General features: G+C 36.9%; 1 protein-coding gene across 1 annotated transcript in view; it reads right to left on the bottom strand.

Moving 5' to 3' along the window:
• The window catches only part of N4BP2 (NEDD4 binding protein 2), a 109,240-nt gene that overhangs the window by 53,523 nt on the left and 34,400 nt on the right, over positions 1 to 21,317 (bottom strand). Inside the window, exons 9-11 of the mRNA XM_007947144.1 lie at positions 20,321 to 20,366; positions 9,059 to 9,255; positions 2,479 to 2,597 (exon numbers count right to left, since the gene is read on the bottom strand). Of these exons, the coding sequence (XP_007945335.1) occupies positions 2,479 to 2,597; positions 9,059 to 9,255; positions 20,321 to 20,366 (362 nt within the window). The remainder of the gene's footprint in view (positions 1 to 2,478; positions 2,598 to 9,058; positions 9,256 to 20,320; positions 20,367 to 21,317) is intronic.

Below are 21,317 nucleotides of genomic sequence, written 5' to 3'. Positions count from 1 at the left end.
GGGTTTGAACCACCAGCCTTCTGGTTAGCAGTCAAGTGCTTTAGCCACTATGCTACCAGACGACACTTCAGAAATAATCTTGAAATGCTCTTTTTGATAATGACTCCAACACCATACCTCTTCAATTTATCATTCCCAGCCTAGTAGACCATATGACTGTCCAATTCAAAATGGCCAATAGTCCATTTCATCTCACTAACATTTAGGATATTGATCTTTACACATTCTATTTCATTTTTAACACCTTCCAATTTTCCTAGATTCATAATTCTTACATTCCACGTTCCCATTATTAATGGAAGTCTGTAGCTATTTCTTGTTATTGTGAGTTGTGCCACATAAGCAAATGAAAGTCCCAAAAGCTTTACCATCCACAACATTAAGGTCATTCTACTTCAAAGAGCCAGCACTTCTCTACTCTCATTCTGAATGCTTTCCAACCTGAGCAGCTCATCTTCCAGCACTATATCAGACATGTTCCATTGCTATTCTTGAAGTTTTCAGTTGCCAGTTCTCTCAGAAGTGGACCTGGCTACATCCTTCTTCCTAGTATGTCTTAGCCTAGAAGCTTCACTGAAACCTGTCCACCATGGATGACCCTGCTGATATTTGAAATACCAGTGGCAGAGCTTTCAGCACACAGCAACATACAAGCAACCACAGTATAACAAACTGACAGATGAGTGGTGGTAGCATATTACACTATATATACGTGTGTGTGTGTGTATATATATGAACATATATGTAATTATACAGTGGTTATTTTAAATATCAGCAGGTAAAGAGGACCTTTCCATCTGGTTAATCATTTGGGAAAACAATTAAGTTAGATCTCTACCTCATATCATACACAAAAAAACTAACTGAATTAAAATTTATTTAAGTATAAAAAAAAATACTAGAAGAAAATAGTTTTGTAATATTAGGTAAGATGGACTTCCAAAAAAAGGGACATAAAACTCAGAAACAGTAAAAAAAAATGCTTTTCTGATCAAATATATGAAATAAAATATGTATATGACCAAAGACACTATACACAGGTTAAGAGATAGAAAGTATCATAGCAGGATGTAGAAATTGTTGACTTAGCATGTTTTGTATATTTTCACCACAATTTAGAAAAAAAAAGTGTATACTAAAAAAAGTATCATAGCACAAAACATGTTTTCTACCTTAACAGAGAAAGATTAGTATACATTATATATAAAGAACCCTCAAAAATCTAGAAATAGAAACCAAGAGAAAATCAGACAAAAGCATTTCAAAAAAAAAAAAACCTGGATCTTACTACTTATCAGGCAAATTTTAAAAATTAAACAATATAATGAATTTTCATTTTTCCCATAAAATTGACAATAATTTTAAAGATTTCTAATATCTAATATTAGAAATAGGTTATACTACCTATGCCTATAACTAATAGATCACCATCACCACCACCAGCTGCCATTGAGCCAATTCCAACTTACAGTGAACCAGAGTGTTTAAGAGTAGAACTGCTCCATAGGATTTTCATGGCCATGATCTTTTGGAAGCAGATCAGCCAGGCCTTTCTTCCGAGACACCTCTGGGTTGATTCAAATATCCATCAGTTAGCAGCTGAATTGTTAAATGTTTGTCCCAGAGACTCCTGTAACTAGTATTGCTGCTGTTCGCAGGTACCATTAAGTCAATTTTTGACTCAGAGAATAGATCACCAGGTCTCTCTGTGGAGTTACTGGGTAGGTTCAAACCAATAGCCTTTATTAAAGTAAATTTGGCATTAGCTATAAAAATTTTCACTTCTAGGAACTACCCTACAATAGCATTCACCTATGTACACAAAGATGTATGTTCAGGAATGGTCAATGCAAGGTGGTTTCTAATTTTTCTTATAGTTAAAAAGTCCATAAAAAGGGGCCTGTACAAATAAATTATGGTAATTTCCTACTTTGGAAGACTGTAGACTTAATAAGAGCAGTTAACTATATACAGAGAGAAAAAATAAATGTCATCAAAGCTACAAGACAGGACATAGCACACAACTTCTTTTTCAGTGGTATATATATATACATGTACAACAGCATACACATGTATGCATACATATGAGCACATATAAGAAAAAAATTTTGAGAAACACGAATCGTCAGAAACACTCACTTTCTACATTATGTACAGTGCATTTGAATTGTTTGTTATACACCTACAATACACCTAAGGGGCCCTGGTAGCACAATGATTTAGTGCTCAACTGCTAATCAAAAGGTTGATGGTTCGAACACACCAGCCATTTCATGGGAGAAAGTTGAAACAGTCTGCTTCCATTACAGCCTTGGAAAGCCTATGGTGCAATTCCACTCTGTCCTACAGGGTTCCTATGAGTCGAACTTGACTGGACTGAAACTGGTTTTACAGGTATGTTACTTCTATTATTTTAAGAAATAAAGGGTTAAAGTTTATGGCCTAGCTATAGAAACTACAGATAATCCTAGCACTCACTTGTGGTTCTGGAAAATGTCCATCAGAAAATTTTGGTTAATGGATGGAAATATCTCGAAGAGTTGCTTCTCCTTCAGTTTGGTGGCAAAATCTTTTTCAAACATAAAGGACTCCCTTTTCTAAAGAAAAACATAAAAATCATCATCAAGATGGAATTTATAATGCTAATAACAATGATCCAAAAGCATGGTTACTGTGTTGCAAAAGACGATTTAAAAGCAATCACAGACTTTTATCACTGATTAAAGGCTGAAATTAGTAATAAAGTATGCCTGCATTACTTATTTATATGCCATTTTCTACAAAGTATTTGAGACTGCTCAAAAAAAATTATACATATATATACACACACACTAAATCACATATGTGTATGTATATATATATAATCACATACGTGTGGATGTGTTGGTATAGATATAGTTATATACTCATAAACACATACTCAGATATTCAAGCATATTTTTTAAAACAAGATTAAAAACAAATAAGTCAGACAGTAGAGAAAACAAAGGTAAGAATATAGGATAAAGCTGGCAAGTGAAATCAGTACATAAATGCATGCCATAAAATCCTGTACAACTGCTGAAAGTAGGCCACATATTTAGTTCTGCGCATCTTAGTGGCCAAACTAAAGCGGGAAACAAAGATTCTCAGTACTCATAAAACAAAAACCAGCTGCTCTAAAGTATAGCTTTTTCTGGTACTGAGATCTGAGAAATTTCTCTCCTAGGTCGCCACAAAAGGGACCCTGTGTGATGACATAAACATCCTCAAAAACCTCCTCAATGGACAGACTACAATATATAAATAAGTTTCAAATTTAGGTTAAAAGAAAATCTTAGAATTCACAATTACACAATTCATAATCCCTGACTTAATGATGTACTCAAATCACAGCAAACCACACTTACGGACCATCCTTTTATTCTAGTTTTATCTTAACATTTGTAAAATGTGTGGTTCAAACCCACCAGCCACTCCTCGGAAGGAAGATGGGCAATCTACTTCCATAGTGATGCTGTCTTGGAAACCCAAGGAGGGGTTGCTATCAGTCGGATCTGACTCGACAGCATATAACAACATTGCATACAATGTTGTAGCACATAATTTCCTGATGCTATCAATCTCATGTCAACTTCCAATATAAAGATCAGATGGATAAGGACAGGGATAATAAAAGTCAATAATAATGAAAACTGAAAAAAAAAAAGAACGAGGTAATCACCTAAATGTCAGAACTGACTTACAATGGAGTCTTCAGACAGAACGTCATTGTAAGCCAGGGACTACCTGTACTTTTTAAATTTTCAAAGACATATTATTCCTCAAAATAAAAGAATGAGAATTGTTATTGTTATTTTTCACAAGTCCTATTTGGATCTGTCTGTCAAAAAAATTTTCCTAGAATTTACTATTTCAATTCTACTCTAAGATTATGGTTAAACATTCTTAAAGTGATCTCCCACATTACCCTGTGACTTTGTCATACTTCAGTGGATTGTGCGTTGCTGTGAGGCTGGAAGCTATGCCACTGGCATTTCTAATACCAGTAGGGTCACCCGAGGTGGACAGGTTACAGTGGAGCCTCCAGACTAAGACAGAATAGGAAGAAGGATGTGGCCTCTGAAAACACTGACCACCAAAAACCTTATGAATAGCAGTCAAACAATGTTTGATATGGTGCCGGAAGACGAGCCCTTCAGGTTGGAAGGCACTTAAAATAAGACTAAAGAAGAGCTGGCTCCTCAAAGTAGAGTTGACTTTAATGGTATAGACAGAGTAAAGCTTTCAGGACCTTCATTTGCTGATGTGGCATGAATCAACATGAGAATAAACGCTACAAACACCCATTAAAATCAAACATAGAAGTTACAAAGTCTGAATTTAGGAAAATGAGAAATTGTGAAAAATGAAATGGAACACAAAAGACCAACATCCCAAGTACGAATGAGCTGAAATGGACTAGTACTGGCCATTTTTAATCAGCCAATCATATGGCCTACTATGCCAGGAACGACAAATAGAGGGGGAAAGGTATCACATACATCATCATCAAAAAGAACATTTCAAGATCTATCCTGAAGTACAATGCTGTCGGTGATAGGATAATATCCATACACCAAGACCACTTAATATTATTATTCAAATTTACCCCCCAATCACTAGAGCAAAAATGAAGAAATTGAAGATTTTTACCAACTTCTGCAGTTAGAAATTAACCACATGTGCTATGAAGATGCATTTAAAATTACTGATTGAAATGTGAAAGTTGGAAACAAAGCAGCATTGGCAGTTGGAAAATATGGCCTTGATGACAGAAATGATGCCAGAGATTGCATGATAAAATTGTGAAAGACCAATGGCTTATTCACTGCAAATACCTCTTGCCAACAACATAATTAGCGATTATACAAGTGGACTTCACTGGATGGGATTCAGAGAAAACATATCAACTACATCTGTTGAAAGTGATGAAGGAGAAGCTCAATATTATCATCCAGAATAATAAGGCCAAGGGCTGAATGTGGAACAGATCATTAATTGCTCATACACAAGTTTAAACTGAAACTGAAAAAAATTAAACCAAATCCACAGAGCCAAAGGAAGACCTTGAGTATATCCCACATGAATTTAGACATTATCTGAAGAAAAGATTTGATACACTGAACAAATGACTGAACACCAAACGAATTGTAAGATGACATCGAGAACACCATACATGAGAAAGCAAACGTTATTAAAAAGGAAAGAAAGAAACAAAATGAATGTCAGAAGAGATTCTGAAACTAGCTATTGAGAGGAGAGGAGTTAAAGCAAACGGAAGAAATAAAGTAAAAGAGCTGAATAGAAGATTTCAAATGGTGGACGAAGAACACAAAGTAAAGTATTACAATAAAATGCACTAAGACCTGGGGTTAGGTAACCAAAAAAGAAAAATACATACTATTTCTCAAACTGAAAGAACTGAAGAAAAAATTTAAGCCTAGAGTTGTCATACTGAAGGATTCAATGGGCAAAATATTCAACAATACATGAGGAATCAAAAGATGGAAGTAAACAGTCACTAAACCGTGGTGCCTAAGGCATTTGACTGCTAACCAGAAGGCTGGCGGTTCAAACCCACCAGCCACTCCTCGAAAGGAAGGTTGGGCAATCTACTTCCATAGTGATACTGCCTCGGAAACCCAAGGAGGGGTCGCTATGAGTGGGATCTGACTCAGTGGCAGTACTTGCATCATGCATAAACCAAAAAGAATTGGTTGACATTCAATCATTGCAGGAGGTAGTATATGATCAAGAATCAATGGTACTGAAGGAGGAAGTCTAAGCTGCACTTAAGGAACCAGCAAAAGGCAAGGCTCCAGGAATTCACAGAATACCCACTGGAGATGTTTCAATAGATACAGCACTAGAGGCACTCACTCATGTAGGCCAAGAAATTTGGAAGACACCTACCTAGCCAACCAACTGAAAGAGATCCGTATTTGTGCCCTTTCCAAAGAAAGGTGATCCAAAAGAATACACAAATTATTGAATAGTGTCACTAATAACACATGCAACTAAAATTTTGCTGAAGATAATTCAAAAGCGTTTACAGTAGCACATCAACAGAGAACTGCCAGAAATTCAAGTTGGATTCAGAAGAGGATGTGAAACAAGGAATATCATTGCTGATGCCAAGTCAATCTTGTCTGAAAGCAAATACTAGAAAGATGTTTACCTGTATTTTATTGACTAGGAAAAGGCATTCAACTGTGTAGATCATAACAAATTATGGGTAACACTGCAAATAATGAAAACTCCAGAACACTTATATTATGCTCATGAGGAATCCATACATGGACCAAGAGGCAGTTGTTCAAACAGAACAAGGGGACACTGCACGGTTTAAAATAAGGAGAGGTGTGTGTCAAGGTTGTATCCTTTCACCATAATTATTCAATCTGTATGTTGAGTAAATAACCCAAAAAGCTGAACTATATGAAGAAGAATGAGGCATCAGGACTGAAGGAAGACTCATGGACAGCATGCAATATGCAGATGACACAACCTTGCTTGCTGAAAGTGAAGATGACTTGAAGCACTTACCGATGAAGATCAGTATGGATTACATCTCACTACTAAACCAAAAAGAAGTATCACGATAAAAGGAGAAGAGATTGAAGGTGTCAAGGATTTCATTTTACTTGGATTCACAATCAACTGTTCATGGAAGCAGCAGTCAAGAAGTCAAAGGACATACTGCATTAGGCGAATCTGCTGCGAAAGACCACTTTAAAGTGTTAAAATGCAAGGATGTCACTTGGAGCACTAAGATGCACCTGACCCAAGTCTTGGTGTTTTCAATAGCCTTACATGGATGTGAAACCTGGGCAATGAATAAGGAATACTGAAAAACTGTTGCATTTGAATTGTGGTGCTGGCAAAGAATATTGAATATACCACGGACTGCCAGAAGAATAAACAAATCTGTCTTGGAATTACAGCCAAAATGGTGCTTGGAAGGGAGGATGGCAAGACTAGGACATCATTCTTGGTAAAGTAGAGGGTAAGTGAGAATAAAGACGGCATTCAACAAGATGGACTGACACAATGGCTGCAACAATTGGCTCAAACACAGTAACAACTGTTAAGATAGTGCAGGACCAAGACAGTTGCTTAGCCCAGGCTGTCTCCATTTTTACTTGCCAAGTAAAACTAAAGAAAACTGCTTGGGGGGTTGGGGGCGCACAGGACCAAGCAATGTTTTGTTATGTTGTACACGGGGTTGCTATGAGTTGAAACTGAATTGACAGCACTTAACAACAAACATGAACACATCACACCTCATAGAGTGATGGAAACAAGCCTCTTCAGCAATATAAAGGTACTAAAAATATTATGTAAAATATGCATTATAACTTATTGTTGTTTGCCGTCGAGTCGGCCCCGACTCATAGCGACCCCTCCTTGGGTTTCCGAGGCAGTATCACTACGGAAGTAGGATTGCCCAACCTTCCTTCCGAAGAGTGGCTGGTGGGTTTGAACCGCCAGCCGTCTGGTTAGCAGGCAAGTGTCTTAGCCACTATTATAGTTACTAAAAATCTGTGTAGTCAAATTTATTAGCAGTCTACCAGGTCATATTTTCTAAACCTTAAATTCTGAAGTCTCATCAATGAAGTGAAAAGTTATGATCTTAATCATCTTACAATTAAATAATCTATTCATACATTATGCTAAGGCTTAAATTTGCTTAAAAAAAATACAAAGTATATTTCTCCTTTGGGAAAAAAGAGTAAGGAGAAAGCATAAAGACATTTTCTTTCTGAGGCTTTACACAAGGAGCTGGGTCCTTAGGACCAGAGGAGCACAAATTCTATTACTCAACCCATAGAAAGACAAGTAGTACTGACTGATTTTTTTTTTTAAATGCATGTAAAAGTCAAAAGAAGCTGATTTGTTTATTTTTAACTGAGAGGCTTGGTGCTTGGAAGGGAGGATGGCAAGACTAGGACATCATTCTTGGTAAAGTAGAGGGTAAGTGAGAAGGCAGGTTAGAACCATAAAGATTAATTTCAGTAGTGGAAAATGTCATTTTAACCAAAAGTGCCACACACCAGTTGGATATAAGCTTTCCTTATTTTTTTAAGAAAATCTATTTCTCCAATTGGTTACACATATAAGTGAAGAGGATATCTGAAACAACACTAAAATTATAAAATCCTGTTGAAGACAATATTGCTTGGATTATGTGAAGATGCAAAGATGGAAACAGGAGCATATTTCCAATTTAATTAACAAGGTAGCTGGAGATAAAGAAAGTGAAGGAATTCCATCACTCTTCCCATCTCCCAAATCTAGGTACTCCTTTGAGCAGCTGAACAAGTAAGAGAGAGTATAACATTTTTTTTTCATAAGACTAAAAAACCTCTAAGGTCTTTTCCCTTTTGATTTTAAAATTCTCTAATAATAACTTTACAGAATCCAAAAAAAGTCTAAGAAGAAATACAAACAAATCTAATTTCCTTGTGGTTTCAAATAATTAGGTGTGTTAAAATAAGCAACAAAAATAAATACAAAGTTCAAAGTAAAGTGAAGATTGTCTGAACTTGTTAAATGAAGTTAGAAAGAAAAGGATGAGCTTTTAATATTTTTAATTTCAATTCTTAAGTTTCAATCATTTTTCTTTAGAACAGTTTCAATGATGAACAATAATAGCAAGGCAGACATTTCTTATTACAAATTTACATGTGAAATTATCTATAAATGGAAAGTTTTTCATATTTTTCTACAAATAAAAAATTCCAGAGGCAAATGATGAAAGTTAAGAAAAATGCAGCTTAATGACCTACAAAATTAAATATAAAACAAGAGAGATTTAACATAGTTTATTGTTATAGAAGTATTGATTAATTTCACAAAATAAACAACTTCAACTTTGAAACTATTTAAAACATTTTTCAATTTTAACATCAAGTTCAATCGGGCTAAATATGGATTCTGGAGTAGGACATAATAGAATCAAATGGAAATCACAAAGTAAATACACACAATCAACTAGAGTCAATGACAATGGCTTAATATTGATGCTAACTCATACCAAATTCTCTTTTTCTTGTATGGCAATTTCTTCTGAAATTATTTCTCTGAGTGACACTTTCTTATTTTGTGTATTCCAATGATCCAATAAGGGTAGCATTTCAGATGCTGCTACAGTCTTCAGTAATTTTTGGCCTGTTCTCTGAGTTGATTTTTGCTCAGGATTATTAAGACCAATATGCTCAACCACAGAAGGATCTATAAAGCAATATAAATAGTGTCATCATCTAAATAATAAATGTGCATGTTAAGCAGCATTATTCACTCTGTTGCATCTGCTTTAAAGAGACCTAGGAAACATGGCATTTGAAACTTTTCAAGCTTATGAATATAACACGACTGAAATGTCTAAATATATCTTCTTCACATGATTCAAAGTAAAAAGTAATATACATACATGTGGGAATATTGCAAAGTGAGCAATAACTTCAGTATAACTGTATATCCCACTCTATTTCCTATCACATCAACACACAGAAAATGATGAGAAGTCTACATAAGATTTATATATATATCATATACATAGCACTTTCATAAATATATAATGTTGCTGTTAGCTGCCATCAACTTGGTTCCAAGTCATGGGGACCTCCTATGTGCAGAGCAGAATGGTACTCCACAGAGTTTTCAAGGTGTGACCTTTCAAGAAGCAGATCGCCAGGCCTATCTTTCAAGGTGTCTTGGGACAGGTCAAAACTCCAACCTTTCAGTTAGTAGCCAAGCAGTTAACCCTTTGCAATACCCAAGGACTCTCTACATCATGTATATATAAAATGTCTATATCGGGTACTCAAAATTAAGAGACTGCCACCAGATGTTGATGACCAGTTAGAGGAGCTCCACACATTAGTGACCCCAGCCCCTATCCAGCCAATCCAAAGATGGAGCGAATCAATATTTTGGCAAACCTGTGACACACTAGAGGCACAAAATTAATAGTAAGCATATGATATTCGTTATAAGAAAGGAACTAAACATTTTAAGTACAGAATAACAGGATTTAATGTGTAATACTTAAAACATTTCTAAGGGATATCAAGGAGCTCTGGTGGGATAGTGCCTAAGGCATCTGGCTGCTAACCAGAAGGCTGGTGGTTCAAACTCACCAACCACTCCTTGGAAGGAAGATTGGGCAATCTATTTCCATAGTGATATTGCCTCAGAAACCCAAGGAGGGGCCACTGTGAGTCGGATCCAACTCAACGACAGAGCATTTGGGTTTTTTTAAAAGGGATATCAACCCATTCTGACATATTCCTTTGCCTGCCAGGTAGATACTGGCATACATGTAATAACCCTGATGCCCTTTGACCACATCTCTCTCTCAAACAGATTTAGCTGCTGAAGGTATGGCACGAGCATAAATCTGAACTAAAGCAAATCCTAAGAAACTTCAACCTGAAGATCCTTGCCTTGTCCCAGTGTGGAAGGACAAAAGGGTCATCTAGAGTAACTCAGATTACTACAGTAACCATTAAAGACATGGATAAGTTTTCTGAAATAAAATATTTTCAAGTTGGCAGGATATACTAGGAAAGTAGGCTGATTTTTGTGTCTTAGTAATACTAATATCAATAAAAATTTTGAATAACCAAGTAGTGTTTTAACAATTCTCTCTATTAAACACCTATACATCTTACTGTTCTCTAGACAGTTCTCTTTCATGAAGACCACAACCTTAACAGGAGACATCTTGACTATCTGTATTAGAAGACATCTTAGGTGTTTCACAGCACAAATGAAAGTTAAATATATGTTACAGAGGCTGCATTCCTCCTTTTAAGTTTTATTTCTTTTTGTGACTTGGATGAAAGTTTACAGAACAAATTGGTCTTCCATTCAACAATTCATACCCTTTTTTGTGTGACATTCATTGCAATCCCCAAAATATTAACAGCTCTCTTCTCACTTCTTCCCTGTGTTTATCATTTCCCTTCATCCTTCTATCCTATACCTTCCTGCCTTCTCAGTTTTATCCTTGGGTAAATATCACCCTTTAGATCTCCTATGGTTGATTATTCTAATGTTAACCTTATAAACATTTCTATTCTTGGGCTGAGAGTTGAGCCATGGGGGTGAGTTCAGTTCCAGGATTGAAGGGTGTCGAAAAGCCATAGTCTCAGGGGTTCCGCCAGTCTTTTTCAGACCAAATAAGCCAATGATTTTTATGATTTTGAGTTTTGATAAACATTTTTCTCCCACTCTATCTTGGACCTCCTGTTATGATCCCTTTCAGAGTAGTTAGCAGTGGTAGCCAGGCACCATCTAGTTCTTCTGGTCTCAGGGTCATGGAGGCTGGGGTTCACATGGTCCATTAGTCCTTTAGATTTATTATTTCCTTGTGTCTTTGATTTTCTTCACTCTTCTTTACTCTGGACGGGGAAAGACCAACAGTTGCACCTTAGATGGCTGCTCACAAGCTTTTAAGACCCTAGTCGCTACTTAAAGTAGGATGTGGAACACTGGCTTTGTGGATTATGTTGGGCCAATTGACCTTAGTGTCCCCTGAGACAATGGTTAGGAGCTACCAGACCCAACAACACAATCCCTCAAGGTGTTCAGTTATGGCTAAGTTTTTATAACTTTACCCCCTGTATACTCTCTTATATTCGTGATATATTTGCAGCACATATAAATACATATGTAGAAATATCCTGTCAAACCTGTATCCGTTTGTGAGTGTAGTCTTATTCACCTTCCCATCACTGTTCAGCTAGTTGTTGTTGTTATGTGCTGTCAAGTCAGACCCGACTCATAGCGACCCGTCCTTGGGTTTCCAAGGCAGTATCACTATAGAAGTAGACTGCCCAATCTTCCTTCCAAGGAGTGGCTGGTGGGTTTGAACCACCAGCCTTCTGGTTAGCAGTCAAGTGCCAGGCACTAATAGCTTACTGTTATTACTGTTATTGCAGGATTGTGTATGTAAGAGTATTTACCTTTGTTGCCTTTACCTCTTGTGCTCTTCCAATGTATTCCTTTGTGTTGATCATTTTGTGCTGCCTTCCCCCTTATTGTAAACTGCCTTTCCCTTCACCCAAGTTAATATGTGTCTACCCTCTAGTTAGTGATTTATTCTCCCTGACCTTCCCATGCCTGGTAACCTTCAAAGAACGACTCTTCCTGTATATAGACTTTTTTTGACTTTTCACTACAGTAGTCTCATGCAATATTTGTCCTTTTGCAATTGACTGATTTCACTCAGCATAATATCCTCTAAGTGCATCCATATTATGAGGTGTTTCATACATTCATCGTTATTCCTTAACGTTGTGTAGTACTCCATTGTGTGTATTTACCATAGTTTATCCATTCATCCATTAGGTTGTATTCATCTTTTTGCTATTATGAATAATGCTGCACTGAACATGGGTGTGCATATATATGCTAGTGTCCCAGCTCCTATTTTTCTAGTGTGTGTGTGTGTGTGTGTATATATATATATGTATATATATATATATATATACATATATATATACATACACACATACCAGTGAAATTGCTAGGTCATATGGTATTTTTTATTTCCAATTTTTTAAGTAAACACCGTATCATTTTCCACATTTTACAGTCCTACTAGTAGCATATGAGGGTTCCAATCTTTCCATAAGCTCTCTAGTATTTGTTGTTTTCTGTTTTGTTTTTAATTGGCTATTAATACTGGAATGAGATGATATTGTTATTTTGATTTGCATCTCTATAATGGCTAATAATCGTGAGTATTTCTTCATGTTTGTTAGCTGCCTGAATGTCTTCTTTGGTTAAGTGTCTATTTCTGTCCTCTGTTCTTCTTTTAATCAGATTATCTGCCGCGACATCTTGTGATGCTGAGGTGTTGAAGTTTTCCATAAATTTTAGAGATTAGTCCCTTGTCCAATATGTCATTTGCAAAAAATCTTCCCATTCTGTAGGCACTCTTTTTATTCTTTTGGTGAAGTCTTTTGATGTGCATAAACATTTTATTTTTCGGAGGTTCCAGTCATCTAGTTGTGCTTCCATTTGTGCATTTTTATTTACGCTTGAAAATGTATTTATGCTATATGTTAAAAGCCACTGTTTGCCCCTATTTTTTTCTTTCATGATATTTACAGTTTTAGGTTTTACATTTAGGTCTTTGATCCATCTTAAGTTAGTTTTTGTATATGGTGAAAGATGTGGATCTTGTTTCATATTTTGCAAATGGATATACAGTTTTGCCAGCACAATTTATTAAAAAACTATCTATCCCCCAATTTAATTTTGTCCCTTTGTCAAAGATCAGCTATCCACAGATGGATGGATTTACCCCTGGGATCTCAATTCTGTTCTATTGGTCTATATGTCTGTCATTTTACCAATACTATGATGTTTTGACTACTGTGGCTGTACAGTAAGTTTGGAGATTGGGGAGCATGAGGCCTCTCAATTTGTTCTTCTTTAGTAGTGCTTTGCTTATCCAGGTCTCTTTCCATTCCATATAAAGTTGGTGATCAGTTTTTCCATCTCTTTAAAGAATGCTGATGGAATCTAGATCAGGATTGCATTATGTCTATAGGTCACTTTGGGTAGTATTGGCATTTTCACAATGTTGAGTCCTCCAATCCACAAACATGGTATATTTTTCCATTTATGGAGGTTTCTTTTGGTCTCTTGTAGTAGTTTTTTCTAATTTTCTTTGTACAGGTCTTTTGTATTTCTGATTGACTTTTCTATGTTCATCTTGTACCCTGACATGTTGCAGAATCCTTTTAGTTCCAGTAGTTTTCTTGTTGAGTTTCTAGGACTTTCTATGTATAGGATCATATCATCTGCAAACAGAGATAGTTTTACATCTTCTTTGTCAATTTGATACCTTTTATTTCCCTTTCTTATTGCTCTGGCTAGGACTCACAATACAATATTAAAAGGACTGGTGATGAAAGGCAGCCTAGTCGGGTCCGTGCTCACAAAAAGAATGTTTTCAATGTTCTTCACTGAAATAAAGTTGGCCGCTGGTTTTGTGTATATGCCCTTAATTATGTAGAGGAATTTCTCTTCTATTCCTATTTCGCTGAGCCATTTTATCTAAAATACGTGTTGGATTCTGTCGAATGCCTTTTATGCAACAACTGATATGATTGAGTGGTTTTATCCCTTTGTTTTATTTATGTAGTAGATTATGTTGATTATTATTCTAACACTGAATCATCCTTGCATACCTGGTATGAATACTACTTGGTATTATTATTTTTATATATATATAGTTGGATTTTATGGTAGTTAAGGCTGTAAGTCAACTTGGCTGAGCCATGATTTTGAGTGGCCTGGTAGCTGTGATATAGTTCTTCCACAGGATGAGACTGTATGTGTTACAATCACCTCATGGTGAAATCTGCTGTGAGCAGCTAATTAGTTGAAGGGGAGTTACCTTAGGAGGTGTGGCCTGCTTCGAGTATATATAGAAAACTTTTGGGAAAGGTCTCTGTCTCTTTGCTCATTTTGGATCCTGCAGTTGACTCATCATAATCTCACGTTCCTAGACTTGAACTAGTGGCTTGCAGTGTTGCCTACAAATCTTGGGATTGTTGCCTTCGCAGCCTGTGAACTAACTATCTGCCATTTTACATCCTAGTCTTGAATATGTCAGCCCCTACAACTGCATGGTAATGAGAGGCCTCTAGCTTGACATTTGATCCACATACGTGGGACTTGCCAACCTCTACAACTGTGTGAGCCATTTCCATGAGATAAATTTCTCCCTCCCTCCCGGTGTGTGTGTGTGTGTGTGTGTAGAGAGAGAGAGAGAGGGAAGAAATAGAGAAGAGAGAGACAGACTGTGAGGATGGCGCATGACTACTGAGTGTTTCATTCTGTTCTACACAGGGTTGCTATGAGTCGGTGTCGACTCAACAGCACCTAACAACAACATTTATACATAAGCTTCCTGGTTTTGCTTCTCTAGAAAACTCAGCCTAAGACAAATTCTATTAGTTAGTATTTTGTTGAGTTTTTGTGTCAGTATCCATGAGGGTTAGTGATCTGTAATTTTCGTTTTTTAGTGATGTCTCTGCCTGATTTTGGTTTCAGGGTTGTCCTTGTTTCATAGAATGAGTATCAAAGTATTTCATTCTTTTCTATGTTGTGGAATAATTTGGGTAGTATTGGTGTCAGGTCTATGTAATGTTTGGTAGAATATGTCAAAATATGTCTTGATCCAGGACTTCTATTGTTGGGAGGTTTATTTATTTATTTATGACTTATTTAATTTCTTCTTTTGTTGTGGGCTATTAAGATTTTCTACTTCAAATTGTGTTAGTTTGGATAGGTAATTTGTTTCTTCTATCCATTTCTTTATTCATGTCTTCTAGATTTTCAAATTTGTTGGAGTAAAGGTATTCACAGTATGCTGCTATTATCCCTTTTTATTTCAGTAGATTCTGTTGTGATGTTACCTATTTCATTTCTTATTCATGTTATTTGCATCTTCTCCTTCTTATCCTGTTAAATTTGCCAGTGGTTGGTCAATTTTATTAATTCTTTCAAAGAACTAACTTCCAGTCTAGCTGATTTTACTGTTCTTCTGTTTTCTGTTCCAATTTATTTCTGCTTGAGTATTATTTTATTTCTTCTGGTGACTGTATGCTTTTTTGCTGTTCTTTTTCTAATTGTTGAAGATGTTGGGTTAAGGTGTTGATTTTAGTTTTTTCTTCTATTATGAAATCTGTGCTTATTGCTATAAGTTGTCCTCTGAGTACTGCTTTTGCTATTTCCCAAAGATTCTGTTGTGTTTTCATTCTCATTTGAGGAATTTTTTTCATTTCATTTTTAACTTCTTCTATTACCCACAAGTTTTTAAACAAGTGTTATTTTCTTGTATTCAATATTTTTCTCCTTGATCTGCCTGTTTCTTTCTTCATGGCACTGTGATGTAAGAAGATGCTTTGTAGTATTTAGATGTTTCTAAATTTATTGAGGTTTGCTTTGTGGCCTAACATATGGTCTATTCTGGAGAATGCTCCATGAACAATGGGGAAAAAATGTGTATTGTGCTTTGTCTTAGTCTGGAAGCTGCGCTGAAACCTGTCCACCATAGTAACCTTGTTGGCATTTGAAACACTGGTGGCATAGCCTCCAACATCACAGCAACACACAAGCCACTGCACACAGTATGACAAACTGATAAATTTGTCTCCCTTAGTTGTTCCAAACTACTCTGCTTACTTCCTAGCCTCCCTAGCTATTCTGGCCCACTGCCAACTCCCACTTCCCTTCCTGGCCTCCCCTAGCAGTTCCGTCCCAACCCCGGCTATCACTTCCTTCCCTGGCCTCTGCTAGCAATTCCCACCGCCGGCTCCCACTTCCTTTCCTGGCTGCAGCTCAATATCTTCAGCAAAAATAAGGCCAGGAGATTACTGTGGAACAGACCATCAACTGCTCAAGCTGATGCAGCAAGTTGAAGCTGAAGACAATTAAAACAAGTCCAAGAGAGCTATAATATGACTTTGATTATATCCCTCCTGAATTTAGAGACTATCTAAAGAACAGATTTGATGCACTGAACACCAATGACCAAAAACCAGATGAATTGGGGGATGACATGAAGAACATCATCCATGAAGAAAGCAAGAGGTCATTAAAAAGACAGGAAAGGAAAAAAAGACCAAAATGGATGTAAGGAGACTCTCTGAAATGTGCTCTTGAATTGAGAGTAGCTAAAGTAAATAGAAGAAATGACAAGATAAAAGAGCTGAACAGAAGATTTCAAAGAGCAGCTCAAGAAGACAAAGTCAATTACTATAATGAAATGTGCAAAGACCTGGAGTTAGAAAACCAAAAGGGAAAAACACATTCGGCATTACTCAGGGTGAAAAGAACTGAATAAAAAATTTAAGCATCGAGTTGCAATACTATGCAATTCTATGGGTAATATATTGACTGATACAGGAAACATCAAAAGAAGATGGAAGGAATACACTGTACCAAAAAGAACTGATCGACTTTCATCCATCTCAGGAGATGACATATGATCAAGAACCAATGGTATTAAAGGAAGAAGTCGAAGCTGCACTGAAGGAATTGGTGAAAAACAAGGCTTCAGGAATCGATAGAATACCCACTGAGATGTTTTAATAAATAGATGCTGTACTGGACACACTCACTCAGCTATGCCAAGAGATGTGGAAGATAGCTCCCTGGCCAACTGACTGGAAGAGATCGATATCTGTATTTATTCCAAAGAAAGGTGACCCCAAAGAATGTGGAAATTATCGAACAATATCATTAATATCACATGCTAGTAAAATCTTACTGAAGATAATTCAAAAATGATTGCTGCAGTATATTGACAGAGAACTTCCAGAGGCGCAAGCTGGATTCAGAAGAGGATGTGGAACCAGGGATATCATTGCTGATATCAGATGGATCTTGGCTGAAAACAAAGAATACCAGAAAGATGTTTACTTGTGTTTTATTGACTATCAAAAGTATTTGAGTATGTGGATCGTAACAAATTATGGATAACACTGAGAAGAATGGGAATTCCAGAACATTTCATTGTGCTCATCAGGAACCTGTACAAATACCAGGAGGCTGTCGTTCAAACAGAACAAGGGGACACTGCATGGTTTAAAATCAGGAAGGGACTGTGTCAGCGTTGTAACATTTCACCATATTTATTCAATCTGTAAGCTGAGCAAATAAGCAAGAAGCCAGACTATATGAAGAAAAACATGGCATTAGGCTTGAAGGAAGACTCATTAACACCCTGAAATATGCAGACAACACAACTTTGCTTGCTGAAAGTGAGGACTTACAACACAACTTTGCTTGCTGAAAGTGAGGACTTGAAGCATTTGCTGATAAAAACTGAACACTACAGTCTGCAGTATGGATTACACCTAAATATAAAGAAAACAAAAATCTTCACAACGGGACCAATAAGCAGCATCACAATAAATGTAGAAAAGACTGAAGTTGTCAAAGACTTCATATTACTTGGTTCTACAACCAACAACAATGGAAGCAGCAGTCAAGCCATCAGGTAACATACTGCATTGGGCAAATCTGCTGCAAAAGATCTCTTTCAAGTGCTGTGATAGCCGGAGCTGTGTGTCAACTTGACTGGACCCCAGTTCTTTGTGGTTGTTCCCATGATGGGATCGGATGACTGTGTTCTGAGTGGCCGATCTGCCCAAGGGGAGTTTCCCTAGGGGTGTGGCCTGCTTCCAGGATATCCAGGGACATCCTGGGAAGAGGGACATTCTTCTGTGGATCAGGATTCTGTTGTGCTGCCTACAATTGTCTGTGAGTGAGCAGTCCACTGTTCAGCCTGGAGATCTTGGATTCGTCATTCATCGGAGTCAACAGCCGGTGTACTGCCTGCAGCCTTGAGCTTCTCAGCCCCCTGTGGGGAAAAGCCTCCAGCCTGACGTTTACTTCAGGGACTCTGGACTTGCTGGCTTCTATACGTTTGTGAGCTATTTTCCTAACATAAATTTCTCTGCCTCTTTAATAAGCTTTGCTGGTTTTTGTCTCTCTAGAGAACCCAGTCTAACACAAGTGCTGAAGAGCAAAGATATCTCCTTAAAGACTAAGTTGTGCCTAACCCAAGCCATGGCATTTTCAATCACCTCATAGGCATGTGAGAGCTGGACTATGAATAAGGAAAACCAAAGAAGAGTTGATGCTCTTAAGCTGTGGTGTTTGTGAAGAATACTGAAAGTACCATGAACTGCTAAAAGAACTAACTAATCTGTCCTGGATGAAGTACAGTCAGAATGCTCCTCCTTTGGCCATACCTCATCTCACCTGCTTTGGTCATGTTGTCAGAAGATAGCATTCCCTGGAGAAAGATATTATGTTTGGTAAAGTGAAGGGTCAATGAAAAAGGGAAAGGCCCACAACAAGATGGAGTGACACAGTGGCTGCAATGATGGGCTCAGGTATATAAGGATCATGGGGCTGGCACAGGACCAGGTAGTATTTTGCTCTATTGTACATAGGGTCACTATGAGTCCGAAATGATTTGATGGCATCTAACAACAAACAACAATCACAGAGCTTTTTGAATGTATTATCTTCTTGTCTTTCATGATATTAGGGAATTTTTCTTCCAAGAAATCTTCAATAATTTTCTCAATGCATTTTGGTCACTTGTTCTGGAATGCTGATCACATGTAAGTAATTCCTCTTGATGGTATCCCACATAATTTTTAGGCTTTCTTGGGTTTTGTTTTTGTTATTTTTTCTGATTGCTCATCTAACAGATTAGCGTTAAGGGATTTGTCCTGAACCTCACTAGATCTGTCTTCCACTGATTCAATTCTACTCCCATGTCCTTACAATGTTTATCTATTTTTGAAATTTTAGTATTAATCCATTGGATTTATATTTGCTATTTTTCTATGATTCCAAATTTTCCATTTATTTTGTCAATTTCATTTTTTTGTTTTGTTTTTGAAAGCTTCTAGACTTTTGTGTGTAGTTTCCTTAAACTTTCTCTCAATCCACTGAAAGTACCTAAATATAATTCTTTTGAATTCCTTTGCAGGTAGTGCCAATAACATCTTTTCATCAGGAAAATATTCTGGCCTTGTATTTTGGTCATTTATTTGAAGGGCAGCCAGTATTTGGAATGAAAAAGAAAGAAAGAAAGAAAAAAAAGAGCCAGGGAAGAGGAAAGGAAGAAAAGAAAAGAAAAAAGAGAAGGAAGGAGGAAGAATTAAGCAGAGAAATAAAGGAGGAAAAAGAAAAAGCTGCATAGCAATAGGGGTGGGAAATGATATGTCTCTGGCCATCTGGAGGTTGTGCAAAGTAAGGAGGAAGGTCACTTCTCTGTGGTCACTTCATCACCAATGTGATTGCTGGTTCCTGCTCCAATTGGAACACTGCTTGCAGTAATTCAAAATGGCTATGCTGTGCCATTTGGCAGTTTACTGCTCATTCACTGTTTCACTCAGCCTTTCTCTCACTGGTATTGATCTACTTCTGTATTCTTTCCTTTAAAGCTGTGGGTTCCTGGACTGTATCCGTATCAGTGTCATTTGGTTTCTCGAGTCTTTGTCATAACGGGTCTGGGTAATGTATCTGTCTAGGCTGCCATCTTGGATCCTCCCCCTTTAAGTTTTAAATTTTATTTCATATCAGCATTAAATGTTAAATATTTTTAAAGAATTTTATTCACAAATCAAATATCCTTGGGTAATATATTTGTCGAAGTATATTTAGACTGAAGTAAAATCCATACACACACACAAACCAGTTTTAACATAAAATCAAGAACATCATAAGTTAAAAATATGTACTTTACCTTGTGTAAGCCTGCTGTGGGATATTTCTTCTTGTCGTTGTCTCTCCTAAACAGAAATGGAAGGCCAAGATTGGCAAAAGTGGGTACATTGGTAAACAAGGTTTTAATATTTTTCTTTAGAAATTATTACCTATTACAAATGATTCTTAATAAATTTAAGTAAAGCAACAAAACTAGATAAGTAAAATGGATGGCTACATTTACATAATTTTTCTAGTTAATAGAGGTCCTCTGTTGGCATTTTAAAAACTTTTCAAAATTTAATCAATCAGCATTGTAGTTTTTTAATTAATTTTAAAAAAAATCACACTGAGTGCCATCATTAATTATATAGTTTGGCCAGTCTGAAAATAATTTAAAATACTGGAAAGATGGGAGGTAAACAAGTAAAATAACAAAATATACAGAGTCATCTGTTAACTGGTAAAAGTTCATTCTCTCTCAAAATAAAAATTCAATAGAATTCTTTCATATAACAGTAGATTTTATTGAAGAGCGGTATTCTGGTTACATAGTGCCACTCTGACAAGAATACACTACCAATGAGATGCCTTTAACAAACAGGAGTTTATTCTCTTGCAATTTTGAAAGCTTTAAGTCCAAGTTCAAAGCAATAGGCTCTAGGGGCAGAATGAAAGCCCCTCAACCTTGGGCTTCAGCTCTGCCTCCTGCTCCAAGCCCACTGAAGCTGGAGGCTTTTCTTCACTCAGACAGCTGGTGGTTGCTGATGCCTGCTGGTGGCTGCTGAGGCTGGCAAGCCCAAGGTTGATCAGTAAAAAGGCACAGCCCCAATGTGAACAAATAACATGGCAGGCTACTAATTCAAGTCCAAAGGATGTCCCAAGATAGGCAGAGCATGGCAGGCAGTTGAACAATGACTTGGCTACATGCAAGGCTCAAGCATGCCAAAAGGCTAGAGACTGTTCCCAAAGCTTCTCCTTATATACAGGAAGCAAACCACATCTCTAAAGCAGCTACTCAGCTGCTCACAGTAGAT

Source organism: Orycteropus afer, unplaced genomic scaffold, assembly GCF_000298275.1.
Source record: "Orycteropus afer afer isolate SDZICR_OR568_19922 unplaced genomic scaffold, OryAfe1.0 scaffold00176, whole genome shotgun sequence".
NCBI lineage: Eukaryota > Metazoa > Chordata > Mammalia > Tubulidentata > Orycteropodidae > Orycteropus > Orycteropus afer.
The sequence above is the reverse complement of the archived record's forward strand: the minus strand, read 5'-3'. Positions and strand labels throughout refer to the sequence as shown.